Source organism: Chinchilla lanigera, unplaced genomic scaffold, assembly GCF_000276665.1.
Source record: "Chinchilla lanigera isolate Chin_1 unplaced genomic scaffold, ChiLan1.0 scaffold00036, whole genome shotgun sequence".
In the NCBI taxonomy this organism is placed as follows: Eukaryota; Metazoa; Chordata; class Mammalia; order Rodentia; family Chinchillidae; genus Chinchilla; species Chinchilla lanigera.
The window spans coordinates 615,742-630,054 of NW_004955437.1; the positions used below are offsets into that span (position 1 = coordinate 615,742).

The 14,313-nt window shown below is 55.3% G+C and overlaps 1 protein-coding gene across 4 annotated transcripts in view; it reads left to right on the top strand.

The window, feature by feature from the left end:
• Positions 1 to 14,263, top strand: part of Ppt2 (palmitoyl-protein thioesterase 2) — a 20,104-nt gene extending 5,841 nt beyond the window's left edge. For 2 of the 4 annotated variants that reach the window (XM_005389437.2, XM_005389435.2), the window contains exons 2-9: positions 4,171 to 4,367; positions 4,599 to 4,752; positions 5,310 to 5,405; positions 5,493 to 5,600; positions 6,680 to 6,763; positions 6,877 to 6,961; positions 13,221 to 13,275; positions 13,446 to 14,263. In XM_005389437.2, the coding sequence (XP_005389494.1) occupies positions 4,179 to 4,367; positions 4,599 to 4,752; positions 5,310 to 5,405; positions 5,493 to 5,600; positions 6,680 to 6,763; positions 6,877 to 6,961; positions 13,221 to 13,275; positions 13,446 to 13,589 (915 nt within the window). In that variant the 5' untranslated portion in view covers positions 4,171 to 4,178 and the 3' untranslated portion in view covers positions 13,590 to 14,263. Of the gene's footprint in view, positions 1 to 3,248; positions 3,863 to 4,170; positions 4,368 to 4,598; positions 4,753 to 5,309; positions 5,406 to 5,492; positions 5,601 to 6,679; positions 6,764 to 6,876; positions 6,962 to 13,220; positions 13,276 to 13,445 lie in introns of those variants that run through there. The other 2 variants (XM_005389436.2, XM_005389433.2) reach the window with 2 other exon arrangements.
• The last annotated feature ends 50 nt before the right edge of the window (positions 14,264 to 14,313 follow it).

The following is a 14,313-nucleotide window of genomic DNA, read 5'->3' on the forward strand; positions in this document are numbered from 1 at the left end:
GTATCTAGGCCACCACCCCCACTTGCACCTGGGTTTCAGGTCACAGCTCTCTGCTCCTCGTCCTTCTTTTTCTGCAGCCTGCACTCAGTGGTCACCCACCGACCCGGTGCCAGCCCCGCCGGGCGGTCCTGTGTGCGCACACGCGCGGACGCGCAACACTGTGCTCCCCAGCGGGGTCAGCGCGGGGCGGGGGGAGGACCCGTCCTCGGTCTCCCTCACTGGGGAAGGAGGGCCCTGGGCCCTCTGGGGACCTTGGGGGACTTTTAGGGCCCAGGGTCTCGGCCTCTTAACTTTCCTAACAGCCCCATCTGGTCCTGACTCCATATTCCCCACCGGGCGTCTGGATGCGGGTGGGCCGGGGACGGTCCATCTGGCGCTACCAGGGATGCCGTCCCCGCAGTACCTGGCCAAGGCGAAGCCACTCTGCCTGCCTTGGCCTCTCAACCTGCCCGCCTCCTAAGATGCTGGCAAGGGGCAGAGACTGGGACTAGGAGGAGGAAAAATCAAAGCAAGGTGGTCGATGGAAAGCGGGGAAGGGGGCTGGGAGCTGGAGACACGGAGAATGGACCCAGACCGAGCCGCTAGGGAGGGTGGAGGAGGGGGGGTGTCCAGAGATGATGGAGGAGGAGAGGAGGTTTGTTATTGTTTTTTACCTGACTTCTCCGATGACATGCCTGTGGTCTCCCTGGGACAAGGTCCCTGCAGCCGGAGTCAGGGGCCCCTGGCGAGCGCCTGAGTCTGGGTCCGGGATGGCGCAGCCCGCAGCCGCGCAGAGACGGAGAGATGAAGACGGTGGGGGGTGGGGGGCGGAGGGAGAGCGGGAGGGGGGGAGCTTAAAGGGACCGAGGCAGGGAGGGGGAGCTTCAGACGTCCCCCAACTCCCTCTCCCTCTGCTCTTGGACCACCTCTCTCCTCCTCTCACCCTGGCATTCAAGCCCCCAGTTTGGGCTCCCTTGGAGTTGTCATGGAAACTGGGAGGCAGGACCAGGAAAGGAAGGAGGGACTAGGAGAAGGATGGGGAGAGAACTCTCTAGAGTCTTCCCTTCGGAGACCAGACTGGCGGTAGTGAGGAAGCTAGCGGGTGCTCAGTGGATTCTGTAGACCAGCTGCACCACCTGCCCTGGTTCACCCAGGCCCGTCTTCTCCACCTCAGTTTCCCTCAGAGCTCCGTGCAGGGTGCCGGGATGTCCTCCCAAGTCCTTGGTCCTAGCTGTGTGCTGTGTGTGAGTGAGAACTGTACAGAGTTGAGGACGGCTGAGATGGCTTCCTGGGTTGCACAGCCCAGACCTGCCATCTTGGGGAGTAAAGTGGGAAGCTCAGGTCTTGTCTCAAGGTACCAATGTGGTTAGTTTGTTTTTTTTTTTTTTGGACTGTAACTGACAGTGCAAAGTGAAACTTTATTTATTTATTTTGGCTTTTTGAGACATGGTCTTGCTTTGTAGTTCAGGCTAGCCTTGAACACATTATGTAGCCCAAACAGGCCTGGAACTTGTGATCCTCCTGCCTCAGCCTCTCGAGTGCTGGGATTACAAGCATGTGTGTCACCACACCAGGCCAAAGTAGAACTTGAAAAGTTAGATTTTTTTTTTTTTTTCTTTTAGAGATAAGCTTCCTCCTGCTGGGCACATAAACAACACCCCCTCCTTCCCTCAGTCTAAAAGTGACAGCACATGCAGATGCCAGCCCTACCAGGCAAAAGCTGTTTTCTTTCTACAAGAAAGAGGACAAGGAACAGAAGATAGCTGGAAGCATTAAAACAAGTGTGATCTGCCTGGCTGGGGGTCCATGGCTGTAAGCCTAGTCCTTGGGAGGCTGAAGCAGGAGGAGCAGGTTCAAGGCCAGCCTGGGCCTTGGTGAGTTCAAGACCAGCCTGAACTACAGCGAGAGCCTGTCTAAAAAACAAAAAGCAAAACAATCCAACCAAACAACAAAAAAGCAGGCGTGATCTGCATTGTCTCTCTGTGGTCCCCCCTTCCTCCGTACTACAAAAGACCCTTAGCCACCCTGCCACAGCAAGACCTTGAGTTGAAGCAAATGGGCCCCCCATCTTCTCAAAACTAGATTTGAATAAGTCCTCTCTTCCTTTTTACCAGAGCGTATGGCCTCCTCTAATTTGATCATAGCAGAGCAAACAAACCTAAGCCTATGGGCATCCAGTAACAGTCCTGGGGGTCGCTCCCAGGGCCTTCCACTGAGCTACATCTACCCCCCACCCCCTTTAAAATTATAAACAGTCTCACTGAACTGCCCAGGTTGAGCTTGAATTTTCGATCCTCGCATCTCAGCCTCCCAGCATCTGCCCCCACACCGGGCTGGATGCCTTTTTCCAGGTTTAAGGAGCTCAAATACTTAGGGACAGAGACGCCTTCTGTACACGTTTCCGGGGCGTCGCTGCTTTGGACGTGCACGCCTGTTCCCCACTTCAGTTTTTGGTCGGCATAGGAATTCCTGGGCCGGTCCGTGTTCAGGTCCCTTCCACGAATCCGTCCCACCATCCCCCAGGAGGCCACCCCTCCGGAGTCGACCTGAGGCTCAGCGGTGGTTGCAGTCTTGGCGTTTTGCAGGCGCTGGGGTTCGGGGTGAGGCTAGGCGGTCTACCACCGGCTTGTGCACCGGTTAGGGTTTTTGCCGAAACACAGCCAGAGACATGGCTATCCACCCCCCCCACCCCGCGCCGCCACCCTCCCCAGGCGAGCACCTCAGCCTCCGCCCGGGGCAGTCGCTCTGCGGGCCGAGCCCCGCGGGTCTGCATCCGAGCCAGGCCTTGCAGCAGGGGTCCTCGCCCGAGCAGGCCCAGGCCGCCGGCGCTCAGATCGCGCTTGTCGCCGGTCCTCCCGGTTCTCCAGGTGTTCTCGTGAGCTCCGAATCCCTCACTCCCACCCTCCCTCACTCCACACTCCTGAGCTTAAAAGGTTTTATTGGGAGACAGTTCAGAGCGAGCAAAGGGGCGCCGGCCTGCTGAGAAATCCAGTTCTCCGGGACGCGTCTTCAAAGCTAGGTCAAAGCCCTGACAGATAGAGGCCTCCCCTGGCTCCCGGCGTCGGTAGGCGTCGCCCGACAGGTGCCCCGGCGCGGACGCTGGGAGGGCGCAGGTCTGGGAGGGCGCGGGTCGGAGCCGCCCACCGAGCCGCGGCCGGGGCGCGCAGGGTGGGCGCACGTGACTCAGCGCAGCCCCGGGGCCCTCCGCCCCAAGGGTGGGTCGCGCCGGCCGGGGAGCTGGGCTGGAGAACTGGTCGGCCGCACTTAGCTCGAGGACCTCAAGGGCTCTCCGAGTCTCCCGAGACACGGGCGCTACACGCACTTCAAAACGGAGAGCTGTAAGACGCCGCCCCGGGGCGCGCACCGGCTGCCCGCAGCCCCAGGCTCGCTGAGGAAACCGCGGGGACCACCTTTACCCAGCCCATCCCCCGCCGCCCCTCGGGGACCCAGAAGTTCAGGTTGTGCGGCGGAGCCCGACGCCTCGATCGGGAGGTGGGGCGAGTCGAGGCGCCGGCTCGAGGCGGAGGCAGCGGGATCGCGGGTCCCGGGTGCAGCCAGGCCTGGCGAGGCCTCCTTCCGATAGCCAGGGCTCCTCCGCCGCTGCTTCTCCCCGCGGCCTGAATGGATCGCTCCGCCTCGTACCTCCCCAGCGCCCTGGGCGCAATGGAATATTCCATTGCCCCTCCGGTGCTCGCCGGCGTTGCTGGGGACGCTCTCACCGTTGCCAGGGAAAGCCCCGGACGTGACGGCTCCGCGCGACCCCGAGCGGTCCCCCCCCATGCCCCTGCGCGCTCCTCCCCTCCCCTCCCCCCCCTTCCCTCTCTTTCCCTCCCCGGGCTCCAGATAGGGAGAAGTAAACAGCGAGGCCCGCGACCCAGGCCAGGTGGGAGCCTCGCTCCCCAGGGGCGCTGCCGAGGGGTCATGAGAGCCCCGGGGTGTGCAGGCTGCGGCGGGGGCAGAAGGAAGATCCGGGCCTCGGGACGGCGTCCGGGGGCGCGGAGTGGGGGGCGGGACTTCTGGTGCGCGTGGCGCGGCGGGGAGGGCTGTGTTTGCGGGGAGAGGACCCCAGTCCGAGGCTGTTGGCGACGGGGGTCGCGTATGGGAACGGGTCGGGGAGGCCTGGTCGCGGGGCGTCTGGGCCGAGGCGCGCTCTTGCCACCTGCCTCACAGGCCCTCACTCCCCTTTCTCAGGCGGGAGCATGCTGGAGCTCTGGGGGCGCAGGCTCCCCTCGGCGTGGGTGCTGCTCCTGTGGTCACTGCTGTTGCTGCTGCCCTCGCTGCCCGCAGCCCCCGCCCCCCGCCGCGCGTCCTACAAGCCGGTCATCGTGGTGCACGGACTGTTTGACAGCTCGTACAGCTTCCGCCACCTGCTGGAATACATCAACGAGGTCGGCCGGGACACCGGGTGGAGGGCTCTGGAGGTGCCTGCGGTGCCTGGGGAAGAGTGGGCAGCTGGAGCCCCGCGGCCTGCCAGGGCCTGCTGCTGCTGCTGCTGCGGCTGCAGGGAGAGCTGGGGGAAGGGGTGCTGCTCCGGCAGGCACAGTGCGCACGGGGATGCTGGCGGGGCGGGGCGGGCTGTGGGGTCCATCCCCGGTGATCACGCTGCCCCCTTCCCACAGACACACCCCGGGACCGTGGTGACAGTGCTCGATCTCTTCGATGGCAGAGAGAGCTTGCGGCCCCTGTGGGAACAGGTGCAAGGGTTCCAAGAGGCCGTGGCCCCCCTCATGGCAAAGGCGCCTCAAGGGGTGCATCTCATCTGCTACTCCCAGGGTAGGCAACCCCTCTCCCGTCTCCTCAGCCCTGTTTGAGTCCTGATCCTTACCTGAGGGTACTTTCTAGCACCCCCCTTTCTGAACTACCTTACCCCAGCGGCAGCTTGGTAACTGAGCGCTTTTCTCTGACATGCTTTAGCCCTAGCCTCTTTTACCTGTCCCGGCCTGAGGGGAGGGGGGCTCCTTGCATCACTGCTTCTTCTCTCCCCATTACTCATGGTTTTTGGGTCTGTGGACATGGGGCCACACAGAGCACGCTGGAGAGCCCAGCATGGTGGCGCAGGCTTGTAATTCCAGCAGTCAGGAGGCTGAGGCAGGAGGATTTTGAGTTCAAAGCCAGCCTGGGCTACATGACAGGACTATCTCAAAAAGAAAAATCCCTCGAGCCAGGAAGCCTAGATTGTAGTTCTGATTCTGTCACTTAGCTTTCGCCACAGGGTGTGTCTGCGTTCTCTGGGTCTCAGTGTCCTTGTGTTCCTCGTGTTGGGGGACAAGGCAGGGCTGATGACCTGGCTGTCCTCAGTTCTCTGTCCGATGCTGGTATTCTGTCCGCAGGAGGCCTCGTGTGCCGGGCTCTGCTCTCTGTCATGGATGAGCACAACGTGGACTCCTTCATCTCCCTCTCCTCTCCGCAGATGGGGCAGTATGGGGGTGAGTGGGCCCTGTGGGCTGCAGGGAAGGCCCCGGGTTTGGGGCCCAGCGCTTTGTGGTCACTTGGCACTGCTCTTCTCTTGCCAGACACGGACTACTTGAAGTGGCTGTTCCCCACCTCCATGCGGTCCAACCTCTACCGCATCTGCTACAGCCCCTGGGGCCAGGAATTCTCCATCTGCAACTACTGGCACGGTGCGTGGGGGTCCGCGCTGGGTCCCCGTGGAGAGGGCATGCGGAGGGCAAGGCCTGCTGTCCACCTCTACCGTGGCCGGCGGATAGCGATGACAATAGCAACAACTTTGATTTATTGAGCACTCTCTGTTGAACAAGCAATGTTTGGTGTGCTTTGTGTCTGTCAGCTGATTGCTAGTCTGATGCAGGATTAGCCCGTCTTTTCTGTGAAGTGCCAGAGGGTAAATGGTTTGGCTTTGTAGGCCCTCTGGTCTCTGGCCTTGCTGAGTTCTGCTGTGGTAATGCAAGCAGCCAGAGAACATAGATGAGTGAGAGCGCGTCCATGGCCAGTGAAACTTTATTCATGAAAACAGTGGTGGGGGCTGGGGAATTAATTCAGCGGCACAGCGCCTGCGTGGCAAGTGTGAGGTCATGAGTTCGATTCCCGGTAATTACTGGAAAAAAAAAATTTAAAAAAAAAAGAAAAGAAAACAGTGGTGAGCTGCGGTTGGTCTTAAATCCTGCAGCCTCTCAGCTGGGGTTTAAGACCATGGTGCTGGAACCGGACTGCTTGGGTCTGAAACCTGACTCTGCTGGGTGACTTTGGACGAGTTACTTTGTGTTTCTGTGACTCAGTTTCCCTCATCCGTAGAATGATAATGTAGCACGTACTTTATAGGGGAGTCATGAGGATGAAGTATATTAATGGATAGAATGCTTTTTTTTTTTTTCTGGTCCCAGGAATGGAACTCAGGACCTTGCATTTCCCAGGCAGGCGCTTATGCCACTGAGCTATATCCCCAGCCCAAAACTTTTTTTTTTTTTTTTTTTGGTACTGGGAATCAAACTCATGACCTTAGGCTTGCCAGGCAAGCACTTATGCCACTGAGCTACATCCCTGGCTGGAATGGATTTTGAACAGTACCGAATCGCAGTAGGTGCTAGATAAAGAGTTTCCTATCACATTTACAATTACCATTCCTGCTTCTGTCATATTGCTGTCCGGCCTGTGACTGCAGCCTCCTCCTGGCTGGCCTCCCAGCCTGCAGTCTCACTCCCCACTCTGCTGTCTGACTGTCTTTCTCACTGTTTGCACGCAGACCCCCACCACGATGACTTGTACCTCAATGCCAGCAGCTTCCTGGCCCTGATCAACGGGGAGAGAGACCACCCCAACGCCACTGGTGAGACCCCACGCGCCGCCCTGCCTTCCCGGTACTGCCTCTCCAGCCTGCTGTGTCTCCGCTCCGGCCTGACCTCTGTGGCCGACTCAGTTTCCCTTCTTTCCGCCCTGCAGCGTGGCGGAAGAACTTCCTGCGTGTGGGCCGCCTGGTGCTGATTGGAGGCCCGGATGATGGCGTTATTACTCCTTGGCAGTCCAGGTAATCGCGTCACTAGGCCTGAAGATTGGCTCCCCGCTCCCTCCCGGCCCGCCAGTCTGTCTCCTGCCTAAAACCAGCCAGCTCTGCTCAGTGTTCAGCCAGTGCCACTCCCACAGTTCTGTTCTGAAAATGCAAAACCTGAGGGCCCCAGGGCGGCACCAGCTCCTGGGGACCTGACTTCCTCTCCATCCCAACACCCCACCCCCTTTTGTGGAAACTTTTTGTTTTTTTTTCTTTTGCAGTGCTGGGGATTGAACCGAGGGCCTTGTGTGTGCTAGGCAAGTGCTTTACCACTTAGCTACATCTCTAGCCCTTATGTAAACTTTGTTTATTTATTTATTTATTTTTTTGTCTTTTTGAGACAGGATCTTGATGTGCAGTTTAGGCTGGCCTTGAGCTTACTTTGTAGTCCAGACTGGCCTCGAACTTGCAATGATCCTCCTGCCTCAGCCTCCCGAGTGCTGGGATTACAGGTGTGTGCTGCCATGCCTGGCCCCTTACATAAACTTGGAACTTTGACATAATTATGGCTTTATAGAAAGTTGCAACAGGTCCTGGGAACACTTCACCTAATCTCCCTCCTGGTTGCATCTTCTGTACTGAAGCACAATATCAAAACCAGGAAATTGACACAGGTGTGACTGCTGTTTTATCACACTGCCCACCCCCTTTCTACTTACTATGGAGGCTGCTAGAACAACCTCCAGCCTCCGCCCCTCCTCCTTGCTCAGGCAGATCCGTGCTCCCTGGCACCACATGCTTGCCTTCCTTTGTAAGTGATCTGAAATGTCACCTGCCTACCTTAGCCAGCAGACACGCACTGAGCACTGTGGGCCCAGGTACTGTTCTGGGCCCTGGGCTACAGCAGCGCGTGAAAGAGAGGTCCCAGGTGCTGGCAGGTTAGATTCTAGCTGGGAAGATGATAAGTGCAAATATATGTCGGGTGGCAGTAGCAAAGGGAGGGAAGGGATGTGAGGGTGCCTGGGGCCTAGCCTGTGTGGCAGTCAGAGAGGTCTTTGAGGTGCGAAGTTGCCTAGGGCGGGACCTACCTTGGGATCCTCTGGCTTTAGCCTCCCCGAGTGCTGGTGTTATAGGATTGCACCCCCACGCCTAGCTGGTTTTTTCTTTTTAAGATGAGATACAGGGAATAATGCCGTGTAGCTCAGTAAAACACTTGCCTAGCGCACGCAAGGTTATGGATCAGAACACCAGAAAAAAGTATATAGATAGATAGGTAACAAAAACAACCATTCTGACCATTTTTAAGTTTAAAAACTTCAGTTCTGTGGCGGTAAGAACATTTATATTGTTCAACTGTCACTACCATCCATCTCCAGAATTGGCCCTCAAAATGAAACTCCAGGGGCTGGGGATTTAGCTCAGCAGCACAGCGCCTGCCTGGCAAGCGTGAGGTCGTGAGTTCGATTCCTGGTACTGAAAAAAAAACAAAAAACAAAAATGAAACTCCGTGCCCATTAAACAGTAAGTCCCTGTTCCCGCCCGCCCGGCACCGAGGGCCTTTCAATTTTCTCTGAGTGAAGGCAGTGGAGGGTTTTGAGGGAAAAGGTGACCTTGCTCACAGTATTGTAATGCTGGGATTGTGAGGGTGGCCTTTTTTTTTTTAAAAGACAGGGTCTTACTGTGCAGTTCAGTATGTCCTTGAATTCACTGTGTAGCCCAGGCTGGCCTCATACTTAGGCAGCGGTGGATCCTCCTGCCTCAGCCTCCAGAGTGCTGGGGTCACAGGCATGCACCATCACAGCTGACAAGGGCTGGCTTTTATGTACATTATCTCATTCCACATGGGGAACAGTCCTGTCAGTGATAGTAATAGCTCATAGTTATAACATTCTCACGCCCCAAGGCATAACTTTAAAGTAGTTTTTATTGCTGGGCATGGTAGCCTGTGCCTGTAATTTCAGTACTCTGGGAGGCCGAGGCAGGAGAATGACAAGTTGAAGCCCAGCTGGGGCAATTTGGACTTAGACCTTGCCTCAAAAAAACAACAAAAAGCAAAGGGTGGGGGATGTGGAGTAGCTCAGTGTGGAGGCCGTATTAAAACGCTGGCATTGCAAAAAGAAAGAAAAGAAGTACTTTTTTATATGTTAGCCAATTTCACCCTCTTGACAACCCAGTGGGGCAGTTTCCCCTTGGGGAGACGTGGGAGGGGATTAAACACGTGCACGTATTCATAGATGAGTAAGCGGTGAGGTCAGGCTGTCTGGCTCCTACCCACAGCGGCTTACTTCCTCTCTTAACAGAGGTATTCTCAGATGGGCCAGGCAGGTAGGTGACAGGGTCTTGCATGCACTCAGGAAGACTGTGCCAGAGCTGGGGTTCAGATTCAGGCCTGGGTGGCCCTCCTGATCGCTTGCACCTGAAACGCTTCCTGCCTCAGCCTCCTAAATGCTGAGATTATAGGCATGTACTATTATGTATAGCTTAAATATTCTTTACTTTAAACTCAACACCAGGCCTCCCCAGGGTGCCCCCCGCTTGGGTTTTTGAGACAGGGTCTTGTAGCCCACTTTGTAGCCCAGGCTGGCCTCAAACTCCCATTGACTCTCCTGCCTCAGCCTCCCGAGTGCTGGGATTACAGAAGTGCTGGGATTACAGGTGTGTGCCACCATGCCCGCTCCCCAGCCCCTCTGTGTGTCCAGTGAGTCTCTCTTGCTTTTGTTCTTGTTCTGCCCTCATCTGGAGCGGCCTTCCCTGTTCCAAGAGCAATCGGGGGAGCTGTGTTGATGCCTTAAAAAGTAAGAGCGTAGAGGGCCGGGGATATAGCTCAGCGGCACAAGTCCCTGCCTGGCAAGCGCCGGGTCCCAAGTTTGATTCCTGGTACCCGCCCCCCCCCCCGAAAAAAAGTGTAAACTCTCCTCTTTGTTCTGCTGGACTTTGTTAGCATTTTGTTCATTGTGGGAGGGGTCCTAGGGGTTGAACCCAGGGCCTTTGTACTGAGCAATATGACTTTTTCTAAATTTTTTTTTATTTTTTGTCTTTTTGAGACAGGGTCTCATTATGCAGTCCAGGCTGGCCTTGAGCTCACTTTGTAGCCCAGGCTGGTCTAGAACTCGCAACAATCCTCCTGCCTCAGCCTCCCGAGTGCCGGGATTACAGGCGTGCACCACCACGCCCGGTGACTTTTTATTTTTCATTTTGAGACGAGGCTCTCACTAAGTACAAAGTTGCCCAGGCTGGGCTCAAACTTGTAATCTTCCTGCTTCATGTTCACGGAGTGCTGGGATGTACCCCCACCCCCACCTTTGTTGAGTTATTCATGCTGAGGAGCCACTCAGTAACTGTGCCAGTTAAATGTTCTTCTTTTTCTTTATTTCCTTTGTGGCTTTGGTTTTTGAGACAGGGTCTCACTATATAGTTCAGGCAAGCCTTGAACTCACTATGTAGCCCCTGCTAGCCTAGAACGCCTAGCAAACCTCCAGCCTCAGCCTCCTAAATGCTGAGATTGTAGACATTCACCATCGTGTGTGGCTTAAATATGCCTTACTTTAAAAAATGTGCTGCCTTGTGTGATGGCGCACACCTGTAATCACAGTACTCTGGAGGCTGAGGCAGGAGGGTCAATGGGAGTTTGAGGCCAGCATGGGCTACATAGGTCAAAACCAGTCTGAACTACATAGCCCAGACCTTGTCTCAAAACACACACAGACACACCTTTTTTATTTTGAAATGTCATTTTGGGGGCTGAGGAAGTGGCTTAGGGGCAGGACAGTTGCCTTGAGTGCACAAAACCTGGGTTCCAACCACGTATACCACACATTGAAGTCACCAGAACAGCACAAAGCATTCTTGTGTGTACTTCACCTAGATTTCCCAGATGTTTTTTTGTGGTTGTTTTTTTTTTCCGGTACTGGGAATCAAACTCACGACCTTGCGCTTGCCAGGCAGGCACTGTGCCGCTGAGCTAAATCCCCAGCCCCTAGATTTCCCAGATGTTAACATTTACTGTAACATCTTCTCTGTCTCCTTAAGTGTATATTTATTTACATATGTTAATATTCAATTGTCCATTCAGATATACCAAACATTAACATATGTATATTAATTTTTTGTGTGACCACCTGGAGAATAGTGTGCAGGCATAATATCTCATAATACATATCTCATGATATGTATATTATTGATGTGGAAGGATGTATTTTCTTTTTTTCCTCTCTTTTTCTTTTTTTTTTTTTTTTTTTGTCTTTTTGAGACAGGGTCTCACTATGCAGTTCAAGCTGGCCTTGAGCTCACTTTGTGGCCAGGCTGGTCTCGAACTTGCAACGATCCTCTTGCCTCAGCCTCCCGAGTGCTAGGATTACAGACATGTGCCACCATGCCCGGCTTAGGATGTATTTTCTTTTTTTTCCCCCCTTTTTTTTTGTTTTTTCTTTTTTTCCAGTACTAGGAATCGAACTCATGACCTTGCGCTTGCCAGGCAGGTGCTGTGCCGCTGAGCTAAATCCCCAACCCCCAAAGATGTATTTTCAATAAGCAAGACATTCCCACTGAGCATGGTGGCTCATGTCTATAATCCCAGCTATTCCGGAAGCTGAGGCAGGATGATCTCAAATTCAAGGCCAGCCTGTGCAATGTAGTAAGACCTTGTCTCAAAATATAAAACCAAAAAAAGGATAGGGGATGTAGCTCAGTGGTAGAGTGCCCCTGGGCTCCAGCTCCAGTATCACAAAAACGACAACAAAATCCCAGGAGAGCCAGACGTGGTGACACCTGCCTGTAATCCCAGCACTTGGAGGAGGCAGGAGGGTTGTGAGCTTGAAGCTGGCTTGGGCTACACAGTGAGTTCAAGGCCAGCCTAGATTGCATAACGTGACCCCCAAGCAAACAGTAACGACAAACCCAGGATGTTCTTCTATACAGCTGCATTGGAGTTTTCCAAAGTAGGAAACCGAAAATGCGACTGTAACATGGAGCTCTGTGATCTGTAGATGCTATTTACATTTTTTTGGTTTTTTTTTGTCTTTTTGAGACAGGGTCACACTTTGCAGTTCAGGCTGGCCTTGAGCTCACTTCGTAGCCCAGGCTGGTCTTGAACTCGCGACGATCTTCCTGCCTCAGTCTCCCAAGTGCTGGAATTACAAGTGTGCCACCAGGCCTGGTGCTATTCACATTTTTCTGATTGTTTGGGTTGGGTTTTTGTTTTTTTTTTGTTTTGTTTTGTTTTGTCTTTTTTCCCCCGGTACCAGGAACCGAACTCACAACCTTGTGCTTGCCAGGCAGGTGCTGTGCCACTGAGCTAAATCCCCAGCCCTATGGGTTAGGTTTTTGTTTTGTTTTGTTGTTTTGAGACAGGGTCTCCCTATGCAGTTCAGGCTGACCTTGGGCTCACTTTGTAGCCCAGTCTGGCTTAGAACTCACAATGATCCTCCTGCCTCAGTCTCCCAAGTGCTGGGATTACAGGCATGCGCCACTATGCCCGGCCTGTTTTGTTTTTTGAGACAGAGTCTCACTGAATAGTGCAGGCTGGCCTTGAACTTTCTTATGTAGCCCAGGCTGGCCTCAACTCACAGTGATCCTCCTGCCTCAGCCTCCCAAGTGCTAGTATTATAGGCATGTGCCACCATGCCTGGTCTCTGATTGTTCTTATAGAGAAAATATATCCAGTGCAAGCTCCAGCTCAGGGTCACATGTTGCATTTACTCTCTTTTAATCTGGAATTGCTCTTCAATCTTTGCCCAGAATGTTGCATTTCTACGATACTGGAAGGGCCCTGCAGGGCCTTTACAGGGAGCTGTATCCCCAGCACTTTATTCAATTTTTTTTGTCTTTTTGAGACAGGGTCTCACTGTGCAGTTCAGGCTGGCCTTGAGCTCACTTTGTAGCCCAGGCTGCCTCAGCCTTCCGAGTGCTGGAATTACAGGCTAGTGCTGGGATTGCAGGTGTGTGCCACCGCACCTGGCTACTTTCTTCAGTTTTTTGAGACAGGGCCTCCCTGAGTCACTAAGTTTCCCAGGCTGGGATCAACCTTGTGAGCTCCGAGAGTGCTAGGTTTGGAGGTGCGGGCTGCCACATCCACCAGACCAGCTACCTGTAGACTGTCCCTGGGCTTGGGTTTATGAGTATCTCATCCTGATTTGTCAGGCTGTGCGGTTTGGGGAGGGATTGGCAGCAATGCAGCTGCCCCCTCAGGATACCCGCTTGGGAGATGTAAGTTTCCCCAGCAGGTTTTGGGTTGCTGCAGGAGCCCAGCTCACCTCTGTGACCTCCTGCTCCCGGGTGACCTCCCCCAATCTCTTTGCAGCTTCTTTGGTTTCTATGATGCCAATGAGACGGTGCTGGAGATGGAGGAGCAGCCGGTGAGCCCTTGGGACGCCCTCTCTTCCCCCGTCCCACTTCCTGCGGTCGCCCTCCCTGCTGCCACTGGGTTTACCTCTCTGGGCGGGCGGGAGCCCGAACGCCCAGGCGCTCACGCGGTCTCCCTCCCTGTCCTCTTTCCCTGCATTCCTGCCCCTTTGCCACCTCGAAGGTTTATCTGCGAGATTCTTTCGGGTTGAAGACGCTGTTGGCCCGGGGAGCCATAGAGCGGTGCCCGATGGCTGGGATCGCCCACACGGCCTGGCACTCCAACCGCACCCTTTACAAGACCTGCATTGAGCCGTGGCTCTCCTGAGGGCGCCCCAGGGTGGCCAGGAAGTCCCCAGCCCGGAGACGGAGCAGTGGCCTTGGAAGGCGGACATCAGGCTCTGGTGCACCTGTGACCACCTCATCGCTCCCACACTGCCCCCCACCGACCAGGGCTCCCCAACCCCCTCCGCTCATCTGTGAACGAAGGTTCCTTCCTGGCGGCCTACCTCATGTCCGCTGTTTTGGGGGGTGCTCCCTGCACCCCTTTCTCCCAAGGCTGAGGTCAGGACGGGAGAACCAGGTTTGTAACTCGTGGCTGCTCCTGCTGCTGCTGCTGCTCCTCCAACCTGGCCGTGCGGGAGGAGGCCCAGCCCTGTCCTGGTACCACAGGGTCTCCTTCCGGGCCACTCAGGACATTTTTAGCTTCTCCCCACGTCCCTTGTCCTGGGGACTCCCTCGTCGTCAGCCCTCCCGGCCCCCTAGAGCAATGCCCGTGAGCGTGGGGTTCTGAGGCTCCCCTATGGGGACAGTTCTGTTCTCGAAGTGTCAGTGTTGGGGAATATCTGTGGCCTGTGAGGCCCATCTCAGGTTTGGGGATCCCCCAGTCCCTCTGATCAGTGTTGGGGTCCCCCTGGGAGCCTAGTTTGAGGCCCCAGCCCCTCTTTTAACCCTTGAATGGGTGTTCTCCTATATTTATGGAAATAAAGGTCCATTTCCTCAGTGTGGTTTGGCTTATTTCCAGGGGAGGGGGCCCCGGGCTCCCCAAGGTG